The sequence below is a fragment of the Poecilia formosa genome, unplaced genomic scaffold, assembly GCF_000485575.1.
Source record: "Poecilia formosa unplaced genomic scaffold, Poecilia_formosa-5.1.2 Scaffold112, whole genome shotgun sequence".
NCBI lineage: Eukaryota > Metazoa > Chordata > Actinopteri > Cyprinodontiformes > Poeciliidae > Poecilia > Poecilia formosa.
The window spans coordinates 818135-834579 of record NW_006800051.1 but is presented as its reverse complement, the minus strand read 5'-3'; the positions used below and the strand labels follow the sequence as shown (position 1 = coordinate 834579).

The following is a 16445-nucleotide window of genomic DNA, read 5'->3' as shown; positions in this document are numbered from 1 at the left end:
AGATATTTGCACTACGAACTAGACAAACATACTTGGTGATATTTTGTTTTTGCAGAGTAAAAGCAGCAGAGTGATGCATCATTAGAACGTTGATGCATCAGAGTAGAAACACCTTCACCCTCATTTCTGTTGCTGCACAGTAGAAAACCTGAAACACCGCAGCATAAAGTCAAAGCTTCCTGCTTATGTCTATCCGTGTATTCGTTTAAATCTGTGAAAATGTTCGTCTCCTGGTGTTTGCAGTTTGTTGCATCAGTCATAATCAGTTTGAATATGTTTGATGATGTACTTCCTGTTGATTTTTAAGAAAGTTTCTTGAAATTTTTAAGAAAAGTTCTTACAAGTCAAAGCTTCCCGTTTACGTTTATCCATGTATGTGTTTAAATCTATTAAGTGTTTGTCTCCTGTTAGCAGTTTGATGCATCAATCACAATCGAATCAAATGTGTTTGAGAATTTAGTTCCTGGGTGATTTTTAAGGAAATTTCTTGCAGTGAGTCAGTGCACCTGAAGGCCAGCTGTGCAAGGCACCAACAAAAATACTCACCTCACCATTTGAGCATGTTGTGTCCAGATCACAAGTGTGTGTGTGTGTGTGAGAATGGCATTTTATGTTTCTTCTAATGCATTTTATTAATGTGTGAAACTTTAAACCAGCGTTTGTGCTTGAAACTCACTAACAGCTGCCAGAGGAGAAATGTGGACATCACAAGCCGAGGATCAGAGAGAGAAATGGAAACTGAGGAGAGTTTTTAGGAATCAGTTCAGGGAGCAATCAAGGCCAGATGTTTTTTTAGCTTTATCGTTCTCCAGGTATCTGTCTAAGCTTAGTGTTTAAAAGATCAGAAGAATGCAGGGTCATGTCAGTGTGGAGGAGCTAACATGCAGAAAGCTAACAATCAGCTTGTCAGCTGTCGCGCCTCGCTCTGCCGAGCCGCACCGAGACGAGCCCAGACGGTAAGTAGCGCTCGCTTTCTCTCTTACCGGTGCCTGTTAATTTAAACAGCTTTTGTTCTTCCTCTTCCTCTGATTTGGTCTCTTCCTTTCTTCTGTACTTTTGCATTTCCACTCTGACTTTAACTTCTCCTCATTGTGGGCTTGAATGTTGCATTAAGTTTGTCTTTAAATCCTTAAATTGAATTGAATTAAATACACCCCATTGTTCAGAAGATACACCTGGCACACTGCTCTTTGTGTGTGAGAGAGTGTTTAAATAACTCATTAAAGTCCAAAATTAATGCCCTTCATACCCACAATTGCTTATATGTAAAGCCACTCTAGAGCTTTTTCTGCATGTCTTGGTACAGTTTGCTTCTTGCATGCTTTGCGCTCGGTTTAGATTAAGTTCCAGCTAAACTGTTTAATACACAGAATTTGTGGCAAGTGGTGGTGGGTCTTTTTTTCTTATTTCCTTATATCTAACTAGTATATTATAACACAATAACAGAATAGTAGTAGTAATAGTATTATTTAAATCAGTCTGAACTGGATATTTGTTTCCGTCCTTTTTCAGAACCGAGCTGCCATTGGAGGCGTGATCGACCTGGGCACCGTGGAAACCTTCTCGGTGTTTCAGGCAGCCCAACGGGGTCTCATCGACCAGGACACCTGCAGTGTTCTGCTGGAGGCCCAGCTGGTCGCGGGTGGACTCGTTCGACCAGATGCAACGGGGGTTTATTCATTGGATCATGGTCTAACTGAAGGCCTCATTGATGCTCACACCTGTCAGTCACTAGCTGAACTTGAGAGTGCCATGGAGTTGATAAAGCAGTCTGTGGGTGACCAAAAGCTTTTGCCCGTAGCTGCAGCCATGGAGTCAGGGTTGATCACAGAAGAGGTTGGACTTCGTATACTTGAATTTCAGATGAACAGTGGTGGACTCAGAGACTCATGTGGGAAAATCATGAGTTTGGAACAAGCAGAGGATATGAGAGTTTTGCCTTCCAGGATCTTAAACAAGCTTTACTCTAGAATTCAACACAAAGAGTTGCTCGATCCAAACACAGCTGAAAAGGTCAACATAGAAGAGCTGAAGCTGCGTTGTATTCCTGATGATGACTCAGGTCTCCTCCTCCTTCCTGTCAAACAGCAGCCTGGAGGAACCGTTTGCCTCCGATCTGGTAGAAAAGTTGGCATCTTTCGCGCCGTCCAGGAGGGACTGATCGACCGGGCGGTTACCGTGAGGCTTCTTGAGGCCCAGCTGTTCGCCGGTGGCATCAGTGACCCACGTTCTAGCCACCGGCTGACAATTGGTGAGGCTCTTCGTCATGGGCTTATGGACCAGGATTTAGCTTGTGCCATGTTAGCACGACAGCTGCAGAATGGGGGGATTCTTGACCCGCTCAGTGGGCAACGCCTGGATTTAGAGGAGAGCATTCACAGGGACCTTCTCTCCCCTCGTTTGGCTCTGTTGGTTCTTGAGTCTCTTTGGACTTTCACAGGACTCCTTTGGCCTGAATCTGGAGAGCTGATGCCCATTGCAGAGGCTCTTCAACAAGGGCTGATATCAGGTGATCTAGCAAGAAACATTTTAAGACAGAGACATGCCATTGGAGGGCTGTACAGTGCAGAAACCCTCAAAGTGTTACCCCTTAATCAAGCTACAGAAGAAGACCTTGAACCTGATGTTGCAAAATGTCTCCGAGACATTCATATACCAGACGTTCTCTACAACATGACCCAGTCTGGTACTCCATCTCTAAACCGCCTGAGCTGGGGATCGACCAGCTCCTCTTCTCCGCCTCCATCGTCTTCTACAGGCTTCATGTGGGAAGCTTCACCAAACAATAGGGTCGATCCTGAAGTTCAAGCCAAAGACAAGCTTTTCTTTCACCTCATGACTCACAGCTATGTGGATGCACATTCTGGAAAAAGGCTTGTGCTCCTTGACCAAGATCTGGTGCTTCTAGTTAAAGGCTCTTGTTTGGCTGCAGGAGAATCGAGTGAAGCCGAGTCATTAAACAAGTTGGTTGGAGATAAACTGCAGACATTGGGCAGTGGGGAAAATGTTAGAATGACAAATGAAGCAGAACACAGCTCTGATCTGGAAACTTCAATAGATAACATTGAAATGGTGAATATAAGTGACGGTGGAAAGGACATCAGATTACCACCGAAGTTACCTGAAACCATAGGCAGATATGGCCTTTCTGATCCTGAACCTTCTGTTTACACAAACGTACATAAAGAAAAAGAAGAAGAGTCCAGTTTGCAAAGTGAAATGATTTCATGGAACTATCAAGATGTAATAAAACACAAAGCCAATGCTGTAGGTGAAACCATTCCTCAACATCTAGAGGTCAAAGATACAATCACAAAAACATCTTTTGAATTGGAGGAAGGCATTAAAAGTGGCACACAGCAGGAACGAATTCCAAAAGTAAAAGAAAGTAAGGAGATAAATCTGAGAGAGGCTCAAGAACTCAAAGGTACAAAAAGTTCTCCAACCGATTTAGCAAGTGTGTCTGAAACAGACGTTGACTTCAAGGGATCAAAGACTGCGGTGGATGAGCCATTGATGGAGGAGCGAGAGGAGAATGCCGAGTTGGAGAGATTGGTCCTGGAGCTCAAACAGGGAGGTCTGATGACAGAGGATGGAGAGAAGCTGCTGCCAGATGAAGCAGTAGCTCAAGGTGTCCTTCCTGGTCATACAGCAGTTAAATTGATGGCTCAGGCAGGCCTGTTTGGGGGATTCCTAGATGCCACCAGTGGGGAGTCGCTGAGCTTGGAGGAAGTGATGCAGGAGGGCTTACTAGATGAAGATCTTATGTGGGGTGTCCTGAAGTCAGATAAAACCCTTGCCGGTGTTGTGGACATCGAGAAAGGCCAGATCTGTGGGGTGAGGGATGCAGCTCAGGCTGGGCTCATTGATCCTAACACTGCTGCTCGACTCCTAGAAGCCCAGGTTGCATCTGGAGGGATTGTCGACTTACGCAGGGATAAGAAAGTCTCTGTCACTTTAGCAGCAAACCTGGGTCTAATTGAAGAAGACCAAAGAGAGGAACTGATTGCTCTTGAAAAGGCTTTCAAAGGAAAGGATACAGACTCTGCAACCAGCCTCAGAAAGGCAAGTTTACAGCTGCAGATGGAGGGTGTTGTCGACCCTGAATCCAAGTCTACAGTTCCTTTAGAACAAGCAATTAAGAAAGGGTTAATTAGATCTGATGAGGCCTATCAGGTGTTGGCGAGACAGGTGGCTGAAGGTGGCATAATCCACCATGCTTCAGGAATGAGACTCTCTGTCTCTGATGCTGTAGATAGAGGACTTGTGGATCGGTCCATAGCTCCGGGGCTTGAGGAACTAGAATGGATCTATCGAGGAAAAATCAGTGCCTCAACCAAACCAGAAGCAATTGCTTTCCAGGCAACAACTGGAGCTGTTTTGGACCCTGACAGTGGAGTTAGGCTGACACTGACAGAAGCTGTGTCGAAGGGTCTTCTAGATGACAAGATGGCCACTGAAGTCATGGCTTCTCCGGTGGTAACGCAGGGAACAATTGACCCGAAAACTGCACAGATTGTGCCTTATTCAGAACTTGTGAGTCAGGGTAAGATTGATATTGAAACAGGCAAACGCTTCTTGGAGGTGAAGCCCTTCCAAGGTGTTCAGGATAAGCAATCCTTGGAGACCCTGACCCTCCCTGAGGCTGTTGCTTTGAAGTGGGTTGATCCAGTTCCAGCTGTAAGGTTGCTCCAAAGCCAGGCAGACACTGGTGGGATCATTGATATCTACACTGGAGAGAGGCTCCCACTGCCTGAAGCCGCTGCCAGAGGTTTAGTAAGTGGTGATATGGTCAAAGAAATAGCCACCAACCAGTTTGTCAAAGGAGGTTTGGTTGATCCAGCAACTGGACAGCGAGTGTCAGATCTTAGTGATGCCATCACTTCCCAGCTGTTGACGAGAGACCTGGCTTTGGAGATCCAGGAGACGCTAAAGGAAAACTTTCCAGATGATCATTTTACAACTGTTATAGCTACTGGGCCAAGAATTGACACACCAGCAAACATGTCTGCAAACACTAGGATGTCCTCAGGATCTCCATCTTCTGTTAGAGGTTTAGAAGTTACGTACAGTTATGACGAGACGTTCAGAAGTGAAATTTCAGATCAGTCACTGTTACATCCTGAAGATGAGATGGTAGCAGAAATGGAGCCTGAACAGTCAATGGATCTGTTATCCAAGTTTGCATCTAATGTTGAAAAAAGAATCCAGCAAGCCATTCAAGAGATCCTGCCACAAAAAGTGGATAATCGCCATCAACAAGAACCGAGTGAACAAATGGAGACTGAGGGTAAACAAGGGGAGAACTTAACCAGAGGTTCTGTAAAAGAATCCACTCAGGTGATGATTGATCATAGTGAAGAGGTGCAAAAAGAAGATGGCCAGGAGCCAGAAAAACATGAGTACATGGAAGGTGGACCCACTGAGAGCACAGTAATGGTCCATCGTGGGTCTGAAGATGTGAAGTCAGAAGAAATTATAGTCAACAGAGAAACCAAAGATCCCAGATGCTTCCCAGGATTTCCAGCAGGGAATGAGGACCTTAAATCTTTGCAGACCAAAAGCAGCACTGATGTGGAGCAGTCAGATCAGTTCTCTTCTACAAGTAAAGAGTCAGACAACAAAAGCAAAACGAAGAGGAAGAGTAAAAAGAAGGCAAGAGGGAAAGAAGTAGAAACTGAAACTCATCTTCCAGAGATGAAACATGATCTTCAAACTCATCGAACCAGTCCAGAAACCAAAGAGACCCCACAGGTTGCTCCTGTTGCCACAGAAGAAATCACATTGGATGCAAATGTGCAGAAGTCAGACTCCTACCTTCCAACTGCTACTGACCCTTCCTCTGACGAGAGAATGGAAAGGACTGAAGAGAAAGTTGAGACTGAAAATGTTTTGGTAGATCAAGAGCAGGAAGAGGTTCTTCTTGAACCAAACACTGAGATGGAGGAAGATGCAACCAGGACAATATTAGGTAGAACTCCAGAGAAGGTTTACATGAAGGTAGAGGAAGAGGAATCAGCGATAGAGCAGGAAGAAGTTTCTCTTAAACCAAACACTGAGATGGAGGAAGTTGAAGCTAAAACAATGTTACTAATGTCGTCACAAGAGGTTTCTAAGCAGGAAGAGATAAAAAAGGAATCTATGGAGAAGACTTTGATTGCTAAACAACTGGAAGTGCCAGAGGTGCAGAAGAGCATAGAAGCAGAATCTCTGACAAAATCAAGTCTTAAAGAGGATGAAAAAGTGGCCTTGATTCTGAAAGCTAAAGAGAGCATCCTTAAGAAAGTGTTTGAGAAGGGAGTGAGTGAAAAACAGGCAGCCCAGGAGCTGGAGGTGCTGAGGAAGAAGAAGCAAAGTAAAACGGGTGATAAGAAGACAGAAACTAACAGTGAAGAAGGTGATGCTGACAAGAGCAGCTCTGCTCTACAGAAAGACCGTAAAGACCAAGTAACTGTCAAAAAGGACACTGTGGAGCTGCAGAGAACACCTGGAGATATTCCTGCAGTTCAAGAGATGCTGGGAACGTCTTCAAATGAAGACATCAGGGCTAAGCAGAAAGATGTTGAGATTCTTCCAACAGTCTCAAAAAGTAAGAGAAGCAAGAGGAGCAAAAAGCTAAAACCAACTGGAGATAAAGCTGAGATGGAGAAGGCACCCACAGATCTGAAAGATCCAACATGCGCCACAAAATCTCCTCCTGCACCAGAGTCAGACGGCACAGTTTTGAAGGAATACTTGAAGGTGAGCACTGATGATGACCAGGCAGCTGGAATATCTACCAAGAAATCAAAGAGTCTAAAACCAACCAAATATCAGCCTGAATTGGAGAAGGTAAAACCAGATGGGAAAATGGCTTCTGGCCTGAAAGATACAAAAATGATCTCAAAATCTGATGCAAAGCAACAGCCAGAAAGCAGAATTTTGTCTGAAGCCGGGAAGTTGAGCACTGACACTGATGATCATTCAGTTGGTACAACTACCAAAAAACCAGAGAGTCTAAAACCAACCAAAGATCAGCCTGAAATGGAGAAGGCACTGCCAGATGTTGAAGATCCAAAATGTACAACAAAATCACCTACTGAATCGAGGTCTGACAGAAAAGTTTTTACGGAAGATGTCAAGATGAGCACTGATAATTATGAGTCAGTTACAAAGGAGACAAAGGATGAAAAACCAACTGAAGATCAACCTGAGGTGAGGAAGGTAAAACCAGATGGGAAAATGGCTTCTGGCCTGAAAGGTACAAAAATTATCTCAAAATCTGGTGCAAGTCAACAGCCAGAAAGCAGAATTTTGTCTGAAGACCTAAATGTGAACACTGATACTGATGATCGGTCAACTGGTGCAGCTACCAATAAGACAAAGAGTCTAAAACCAAGCGAGATGAAGATGGTAACTTCACATTTGAAAGATCCAGAATGTACAACAATTTCAGCTGCAGGACCAGAACCGGATGGAAAAGTTTTGACTGAAAATGTGAAGGTGAGCACTGATGATCAGTCAGTTGGTGCAGCTACCATGAAGCCTGGAAGTTTGAAACCATCTGAAGATCAGCCTGAAATGGAGAAGGCAACTTCACACCTGAAAGATCCAAAATCTGCAACAAAATCAGCTGCAGAACCAGAATTGGACAGCATAGTTTTGACTGAAGACTTGAAGGATATTAATTATCAGTCTATTGTTCCAACTACCAAGAAGTCAAAGAGTCGAGACGATCAGCCAGAGGTGGAGAAGCTAAAACCAGATGAGAAAATGGGTTCTGACCTGAAAGGTATGAAAATTACCTCAAAATCTGATGTAAAGCAACAGCCGGAAAGCAGAATTTTATCTGAAGACCTAAAGGTGAGCTTTGATACTGATGATCAGTCAGTTGGTGCAGCTACCAAGGAGCCAAAGATGCTAACTAAACATCAGCCTGACGTGGAGAAGTTACTGTCAGATCTGATAGATCCAAAATATATGACGAAATCAGCTGCAGAACTGGAGTCAAATGGCACAATGTTGACTGAGGATGTGAATGTCAGCACTGATGATGGTCAGTCAGTTGGTGCAGCTAGCAAGGAGCCAAAGAGTGAAAAACCAGCTGAGGATCAGCCTGAGCTGGAGAAGATCACCTCCAAAGGAAAAGGAGATTCTGACCTAAAAGACATGAAAACTATCACAAAATCTGGTGCAAAGCAACCAACAGAAAGCAGAGTTTTGACTGAAAACCTAAAGGTGAGCACTGATGATGATCATTCAAAGGGTCTAACTACTAAGGAGCCAAAGAGTGAAAAACCAGCTGAAGATCAGTCGGAGCTGGAGAAAATGACCTCCGATGGAAAAATGGATTCTGACCTAAAAGATCTAAAAATAACCTCAGGATCTGATGCAAAGCAACCAGAAAGCAGATTATTGTCTAAAGATTTAACTGTGAGCCTTGATACTGATGGTCAGTCAGTCGGTGACCCTGCTAGACCATCAGATGTTGGTAAAGTCAATCAGAAACACCCTGAAGGAGTCAAAAGTCTCCAAAAAAGTCAGATCGAACGAGCTACAGGATTACACTTAGACCAGAGCGACTTGACAGAGTTATCTCAGGAGGTTTCTAGCAAACAGGAGAGAGAGTCCTTGGCTCAACCTGCTGCTCTTGACCCACATTCTGAGAAAAGCCAAAAGAAGGAAACCCTGCAGCCACCTGCAGCTGAAAGCTCCGATGTTTCTGAATCTTTAACAAACCTGCAGCAACATCTGGATTCTCCAGAAACTGCTGCTTTATCTAAAGAAGATACTTCAATTAAATCTGAATCTATAAAAGTGACTGAGGTGGATCTGAGCAATGAGACCCTAGAAGACGAAGAAAAAGTTTCCAAGAATCAAGAAACTCTGTCGACCAAAGAGGAAGCACCGTCCACAGGAAGCAAGGTACGATGATGCTCTGTTTAGATGTGACTGCAGATATAAATATATGTTACTCTTTGGATGTAAAAATGAAAACTTTGTCTCCCTGCAGTCATCATTATTGCGTCAGGAATGTCTTGAACATGACCAGCGAATCATAGCGCTGCTCTCCATGGTCCGACACGTTGAAGTCCGACTGAAACAGCAGCAGCAGCAGCAGCAGTCGGTGGGCCGCAGCCTCATCACGTTGGACGGCATCATCAACCGGACTGAGGTAAAATATTTTGCTTGGTTCCCATAGTTAGACAAGCAGTTTATGGATTAAAACCCAACAAAATCAATCAAACGTTTGTTTTCCTTTTCTAATCCTCTTGTCAGACGTTGGACCTTGAACTCTCCAACTTGGAGCCTGAGATAAGCAAAGAAGTTGAAGCTGCAGAGCGACTGTTAGAGCCCAGACCGACCGACGTTCCTCCGCAGCTGCTGCTGGCCTTAGAGAAAGATGGGCGGAGCTTAGCCCGAGCTTACGAAGCGGCTCGGTTGCTCTCCGAGAGCGTCCTGCAAAGTCTGCGGGACCACAGAGACTCATGCAAGGTAAGACATCCAGAAAACAGCGGATGGAAGCGGCAGCAGAGACTGGATGGCTCAGATGTTGGTTTGAACTCTTTCAGGATGCGGTGGCAGCTGAGCAGAAATGTTTGGGACAACGTGTGGACAGGCTGCTGTCCAGGTTGAGTGAGACAGAGGCTCAGATGGACGGAGACACAGCGGGGAAGGAGGGGACCCAGGCTGGGCTCACACAGCAGCTGGATCTCTGCAAGGTGATCTCATACTAACATGCAATATATGGAGATAAATTGATGCCATTAAAAAAATTCAAAATGAAAAACAAAAGATTTGAAACTGAAGAAAAACTTTAATCTAAAAAGACATTTTGAACTTTCAGTTTCAAATCTTTTTTACAACTTCAGATATTCAAACCTGTTTCAAGAACTGTTTTCAATTTAGAAATGTAATTTGTTTTTAATCATTTTTTGAAACAAAAAAAGATTTGAAATTTGAAAATGTTAAATTTTCAATAATTTTTTTTTTCCATTTTCAAGAATTTCCTCAGGTTTCTAAATTATTGTTCAGTTTCAAAAAGCATTTTCAGTATCAAAATATCAATATTTTTGGACAAACTTTATTGCCTAATTTAGTCCAAACGTCTGTGTGACTTAACCCTCCTGCACTGACCCTGCATGCGCTTCTGCAAGGTTTTCTTTGTGTCGTTTCTGGGACTGACGGTATGACGGGAAAAAACCAACTGCTTCCACCATCATTTTTCCCCCCTGAGTTAAATGTAACAGTGCTTAGATTGTGTGTATTTAATGTTTACGATGTTTATTCTTTCAGCTGATATATTTGTAGTGATTATCTCAGATTCTCTGATTTGGGGTAACATTAGCTAGAAGCAGGAAAACATCAGGATTAGTAAGTTTGTTGAGGGCTCCTGTTTACAAAACCAAACTTAATCAAGAAAGGTTTTACGACCACAACAGCTTCAGTGTGTTAGTGGCCCAGATCTCGTCCCAGTTAAGAATCTGACAGGTAACATGCCTCAAGGTGATTCGTAGACATTTTTTAAAAGGCTAACATGTTCTTCGATGTGAGAGATGTTGCTGAACTGTGTTTTGCTCTTTTCTGGTAACGAGCCCTGAGGTTTTCCTTTCTCTCCACCTGAAGGAACTCCAGTCTTCGCTGTCGACTTGCTCCGTGGAAGTCAGCAGCCTGGTCTCCGACATCCAGCTCTTCATCTCTGAGCGTGCTCAGGACCTGGCCCCCGAGCAGAGCAGGCGGCTCCTGGAGCAGCTGCAGCAGCTGCAGACGGCCTTCCACCACACGTCAGGCCGAGCCGAGGCCTGGGCCGGCGCTCTGACCGCTCAGCGCGGCAGGGAGGAGGAGGAGAGGCGGCGCCGAGAGAGGCGCAGGGAGGAAGAGGAGGAGGACAGAGAAAGGAAAAAAGCGAGGGAGAGAGAGGTTTGGAAGGAAATGAATGGGATTCAGTTGTTGCTCTCCTCGCTTTCACCTGCATTTAACTCTGAACAAGCTTTCAGACTTCATTTTTTACCCACTAACCTCCATTTAGTCCCTTTACAAACCATCAAAACCTGAAGGATTATTTTGTTTTAACGGTTGTGTGGAGAACTTATGAACCCTTAATATCTTACCAGAGGTGGAGAAAATGCATAAATACTTAAGTAAAAGTACAAATAAACAACAAAAATGTACTCTAGTAAAAGTACCACATCAACATTTTAACTTGAGTAAAAATAAGTATCTGCTTTTAAAAATACCTAAATTATTGAAAATAAAAGTACTTGTTGATTATATTCTCTAGAACATGTCAAACTCGAGGTCTGGGGGCCAAATCAGGGCCAGCAAAGCTTTTTATGTGGCCCTCGACTCTAAAGGGCCTCATAAATTGAATCACCAATGATGTAAGAGAGCAACAGTTGCTGGTTGTAATTTCCAAACTATTTTGACACTTTATAGAGAGAAATTTGTAAACTTTTAGCTCAGGGGATTTAAAGGTTAAAGGTCATGTCAGAACAATAAAAAAAAAAGCTCTGGACCAGTTCGGATGTTTGGAAGGGAGGAATTAAAAAGTCTCTTCTCTCTAAAAACCTGATGGCAGGTTAGCAAAGCTTCATCTGAATGAAGGACCAAAGTTCCACGCTGCAGAGCTCTGGCCTAGTCAAAGTCCGGACATTAAACCTGAAAGACCTTAACAGGAGTGTGCAAATCCAAATGTTTGTAAACCTGAATGAAATGAAGTCATTTTGGTAAGAAACTGTAAGAAAAGGATCAAGTTTTGGCTCCAGAAGCCGTTCTCTACACAACCCTGCTCCTCTAAACCCCGACGCTGCCGCTGCTCACTCTGTGTTTTTCCTTCCTTGCACGACTGTTGTGAAGTGTGTTGTATTAACCTGTTTGCATTGCTCTTCCAGATCGCCACAGAAGAAATCGCTTGCATCACCGCGGTAACGACTATACAAAAAACGTCTTTCTGGCTACGGCGCTTCACTGTTCTTCCTCCTGTCTCACTCTGAACCCAGAGGAAGAGGAGGAAAAACGGCAAACAAACAAATACATGTTTGATTTCTCTTTGTGTTGAGTGTTTTTAAGTCTGCGTGTGTGTGAGTGATTTCTGGACACAATCTGCTCAAAGCTTGGCCAAGTGTGCACTTCATGAGTTCTGTTTAACTGCAAATGCCAGAATCAGTGAGGAAACGTTCAAAATGCTTTTGTCGCCCTCTGCAGGTCAGGTTGATGATGTCGGATTCCTCATTGTTTAATGTGTGGTTCTCTGTTGCCTCGTCTCTCTCAGGTGGTGCAGCAGCAGAAAGCAGAGTGCTCTCGGACACTGGAGGGCCTCAACGCGTGGTTGGCCGGAGCCGCAGGCCTGCTGGCCAATCAGAGGGCTGGACCGGAGTCAGGTGACGTCAGCGCCCTGCAAGAGAGGCAGACAAAGCTGAAGGTAAAGAATGACAGCTCACACTGACATTCTTTAAAGTGCTTTATACTAATTAAAAATGCACAGTTTTGTAATAAAGTGAAATCTAAGATTAAATTTGGAAAACATTAGTTATATTGAAACCAAACATTTTCATTCATCTCATAAATAGAAATTTTATTTCTCACTGATTGAAGTTACATCAGACTAAACTTTTCTTGTTTAAGTAATTTAGAATAACTAATTCATTTATATTTGCAAAATGTCAGAAAACTTAGCAACAACATTTTGCGAAACTTTCTTTCCATTTTGTGTTTAAACATTTAACTTGATGAAGCCCAGTTACCTTGACAAGATTTATTTATAATGTTTCAATGTGACAAATATTTATTATTCTTACTGCCTCAATTATAAGAAATATTGAATTATATTTCATACATGAACAAAGTTATTAAAAATGTGGGATTTCCTTTGTTAAATTAGTGTTTTGTTCTTGGACCAGTCATATCTGTGTGAAAGAGACATTTCAAAATAAAATCTGTATATTCCAGTTAACGATTAATCGTTTTAGTCCTCGTTTGATTTCCTTCCTGGCTCCAGGAGGTGCAGAGGGACCTGCAGGCGAAAGCCGACGGCGTGGCTCAGGCCATCCGGTCGGTGGAGGAGTTTCTGGCAGAGAAAGGAGACAGTCTGAGTGCAGAGGAGAAGAAGAACCTCCAGGTGGCGCTGGAAAGACTGAAGGAGCAGTACGCCGCCCTGACGGACTCGACCAACACGTCGCTGTCAGAACTCGACGACGCCATCAGTACGACCGTACAGCAGAACACGCAGAGGGTGAGAGCCGAGTCCGAACATCCAGGATGATGCTGCACTGCAAAAGACAAGATTTTACCAAATATTTATGCAATTTATAGTGCAAATATCTTAGTACACCTGAAATATGACAAAACTAACTTACAAGTAATGAACATATTTTGAGACAAAGTTGTTTATGTACATTTCATACAGGTTTTCCTAAATACTTTGTTTTATTTAAATAATGAATGATTAAAAAATAGTCAATGCTTAGTTTATTGTTGAACAATAAACTAAGCACTAAAACTAAAAGTTTTAGTTTTCAAAATAAAAGTTTTGATTTGTAAAACTTTCGTAATGACTTTTACTTAGTTTGTATACTCCGGTTAACTAATTGATTACTTAAGCAGTTGACGATTATTTCATTGATTAATCACGATTAATCATTTAATCGTTTACGCTGCAAAAACAGAAAATCTCACCAAGTATCTGTGGAGTGAAAATATCTCACAGTTCACTTGAAATAAGACAGAACTAGCAAGAAACAGGAGCTTGTTTTGAGTCAATAATTAACTAATATTGATGGAAAAAGTTCTAGTTTGTCTGATAGATTATTCACTTACAGCTTTAAAAAATGTCTTGTCATAAGTTAGTTTTATTTTAAGTGTAGTAAATTATTTCCAGTAGAAACTAGACTAAAACACTTGGTAAGATCTGTGTTTTTGCAGTGTATTCTGGTGTTCAGTCTTTCCTTCTGGTCTGCAGGCGAAAGCGGTGGAGGAGCTCCAGGAAACCCAAAGCCAGATCGACTCCCTGCTCTCCTCCTTCAGCCAACTGGACCGGATCGCAGCGCCGCAGGATGTGCCGGACTCTTCCGTTTCACCACCGGAGGGCGCTGTGGAGTCGCACACAGAGATGCTGCAGGTTGATTCCTGAACTTTTACTGTTAGTTTGGTATTTTCAGTAATGTCACAGTTTTAACCGGTGAAACTCGACTGTCCGCTCGCAGTCGGAGCTGCAGCAGCTCCAGGCTCAGCAGGCGCAGCTGCTGCAGATCAGCCAATCAGCTCGCTCCCTGCTGGAGCAGCCCGACTCCACGGTTCCCCCCGAGGAGAAGCAGCGGCTCCGGGCCGCCCTGGACCGGCTGCAGGCCCAGCACCAGGACAGGCTGCACAGCTGTCAGGTATAAAAAATACATTTATCATCTTTTCATTAAAAAAATGCCTGTGCTCTCAATTCACCTCCTGATTTACCTTGTTGTTTATGTTTGGACCATTAATCATGGGGTCAGAAGGGAAAAAATATACATCTAAACAACATGTTTGACATATTTACATATTTGTTTGAGCTAATCGTATACGTTTATGTCTCAAACCTGATTATTTTTATTATTTTTAATGTATTTACTAATATTATTTTTATTCATTTATTATTTACAGTGATAATACATATAATTAAATATAAATTATAATGTATTTTTTCTGATTGTTACTGATATTTTTTATTTTGTTATAGATATTAAAATTGTTTTAGGTTACAAATGAATAAAAATAAAAATGTTATTTTGGGAAAGAAGGAAAGAATTAAATTAGCTGATAGAGTTTAAGTAAAAACATTTAATTTACTCTATACGGACATTAATTTGTTTTTTATTTATAGTTTTTATTTTAATATTATTTAGGTTTCTTTTTTTTGAAGAAACTTTTCATCCTTTTTACATTTTTGTTTCAAACTATCAATCTACAAAAGTTAGATAGAAAAATAAAAATTAATTTGTATGCAATTTATTGACATATCTTTTTTAAAAACAGATTTAAGTGAATTTTTTACTGATATTACTTTCTTTCTCTCCTGCATTCCCATAGATGTACTCATCCTATTCTGCTGATTTAAGTCTTGTATTATATTTAATATTTTTGGTTTTAGGAGCGTCTGAGGAAATCTGAGGCTCTGCAGGACGAGCTGACCAAATTCCTCCAGGAACACGGAAACCTGGGCTCCTGGCTGGAACTAAGTGAACAGGAGCTGCGTTCTTTGGGGGAAGGAGAAACCGACGCGCAGGGCCTGAAGGACCGGCTGGAGGAACACAGAAAGGTGCAGCAGAAACTCCTCAAACAGATTTCACTCCATCGTAACGCTTTAAATGTTTATGAGACGGATTTAACACTAAACTTTCTCAGGTTTGAGATTATAAACTTCGCTCTGTTTCCTGAAAATGAGTCAGAAATGTCCAGAAAGGCTGCTGGTTTCTGAGAAGTAGCTCCGATTAGCAGCACTTAGCCGGGATGTTTTCCCCGTTAATCATGCATTAAACCTCCGATAAGCTATCAGAGTTCTCCATCTGCTGCCAAATAGTTTGGGATTATTTTCCTAAAATGCCTCCAAATTGACATGTTTGTGTTTTCGTTAAATCACATTTTTCCCACACTGATCCCCAGACTTTTGCTAATTCAGGATTCGTACTGATGCTTGAAATCCTTAAATCTTTGAATTTCAATTAAGCGTTTTCAAGGTTTGGAAAGTTTTTTATTTTCCACTTTGTATATTGTGTTTGAGCACGAAGGTCATTTATCTTAACATTATTTATTTGTGTTTTGTTTCAGTGAAATTAATATTTATTATGAATTAAAGTCAGCTTATCTTTTAAATGTTAACGTTATTGAAATAGTTTTTTTTTTTTTGTTTTGTTATTTTGGTGTTTTGTTCAGTTGGGTAAGAGAGACATTAAAACATAAAATGACCTTTCAGGTGTACGAACCTTTAAATGTCGTCTTTGAGATAAATTCAACGTGTCGTTTGCTGTAAATGTGTTTCTTCCCAGCTGGGTGAGGATGTCATCTGCCACAAGGCCGACCTTCGCTTCGTCTCCATCTCGGGCCAGAAGGTTCTGGACTCTGTTCAGGGCGCTCTGGAGCAAGCTGGAGGTTCTGACCCGGCTCTGGACGGCATCAGGCGGCTCGTCTCCGACAAGCTGCAGGACGCCAACCACAGATACACGACGCTGCACACCAAGGTGAGGCGCCGCGCCGTGCCATGTTCTGCTTCTGGCTCATGTTTTTCTGACTCCGTTTGAATGAAAACTTTTGGTTCAGTCGACAGAGCTGGGCGGCCGGTTGGGCGGCCTGTTGGAGCGGTACCAGCAGTACCAGGACGAGGTGGTGTCCATTCATTCCTGGCTCAGCGCTCACGAGCAAAACCAAAGCATAGCCAAGTCCAGCGGAGACACGGACCCGCAGAACCTCCAGAACGCCCTGCGGCAGGTTCAGGTACAGAA

General features: G+C 42.7%; 1 protein-coding gene across 24 annotated transcripts in view; it reads left to right on the top strand.

Annotated features, from left to right (window-relative positions):
- macf1a (microtubule actin crosslinking factor 1a) overlaps nt 1–16445 on the top strand; it is a 211374-nt gene that overhangs the window by 114212 nt on the left and 80717 nt on the right. For 21 of the 24 annotated variants that reach the window (XM_016675293.1, XM_016675287.1, XM_016675286.1 and 18 more), the window contains 12 exons: nt 1513–8904; nt 8993–9154; nt 9259–9474; nt 9552–9701; nt 10606–10899; nt 12251–12400; nt 12977–13210; nt 13937–14095; nt 14181–14354; nt 15098–15265; nt 15993–16184; nt 16264–16437. In XM_016675293.1, coding sequence (XP_016530779.1) covers nt 1513–8904; nt 8993–9154; nt 9259–9474; nt 9552–9701; nt 10606–10899; nt 12251–12400; nt 12977–13210; nt 13937–14095; nt 14181–14354; nt 15098–15265; nt 15993–16184; nt 16264–16437 — 9465 coding nt within the window. The remainder of the gene's footprint in view (nt 1–1512; nt 8905–8992; nt 9155–9258; nt 9475–9551; nt 9702–10605; nt 10900–12250; nt 12401–12976; nt 13211–13936; nt 14096–14180; nt 14355–15097; nt 15266–15992; nt 16185–16263; nt 16438–16445) is intronic. The other 3 variants (XM_007559992.2, XM_016675291.1, XM_016675290.1) reach the window with 1 other exon arrangement.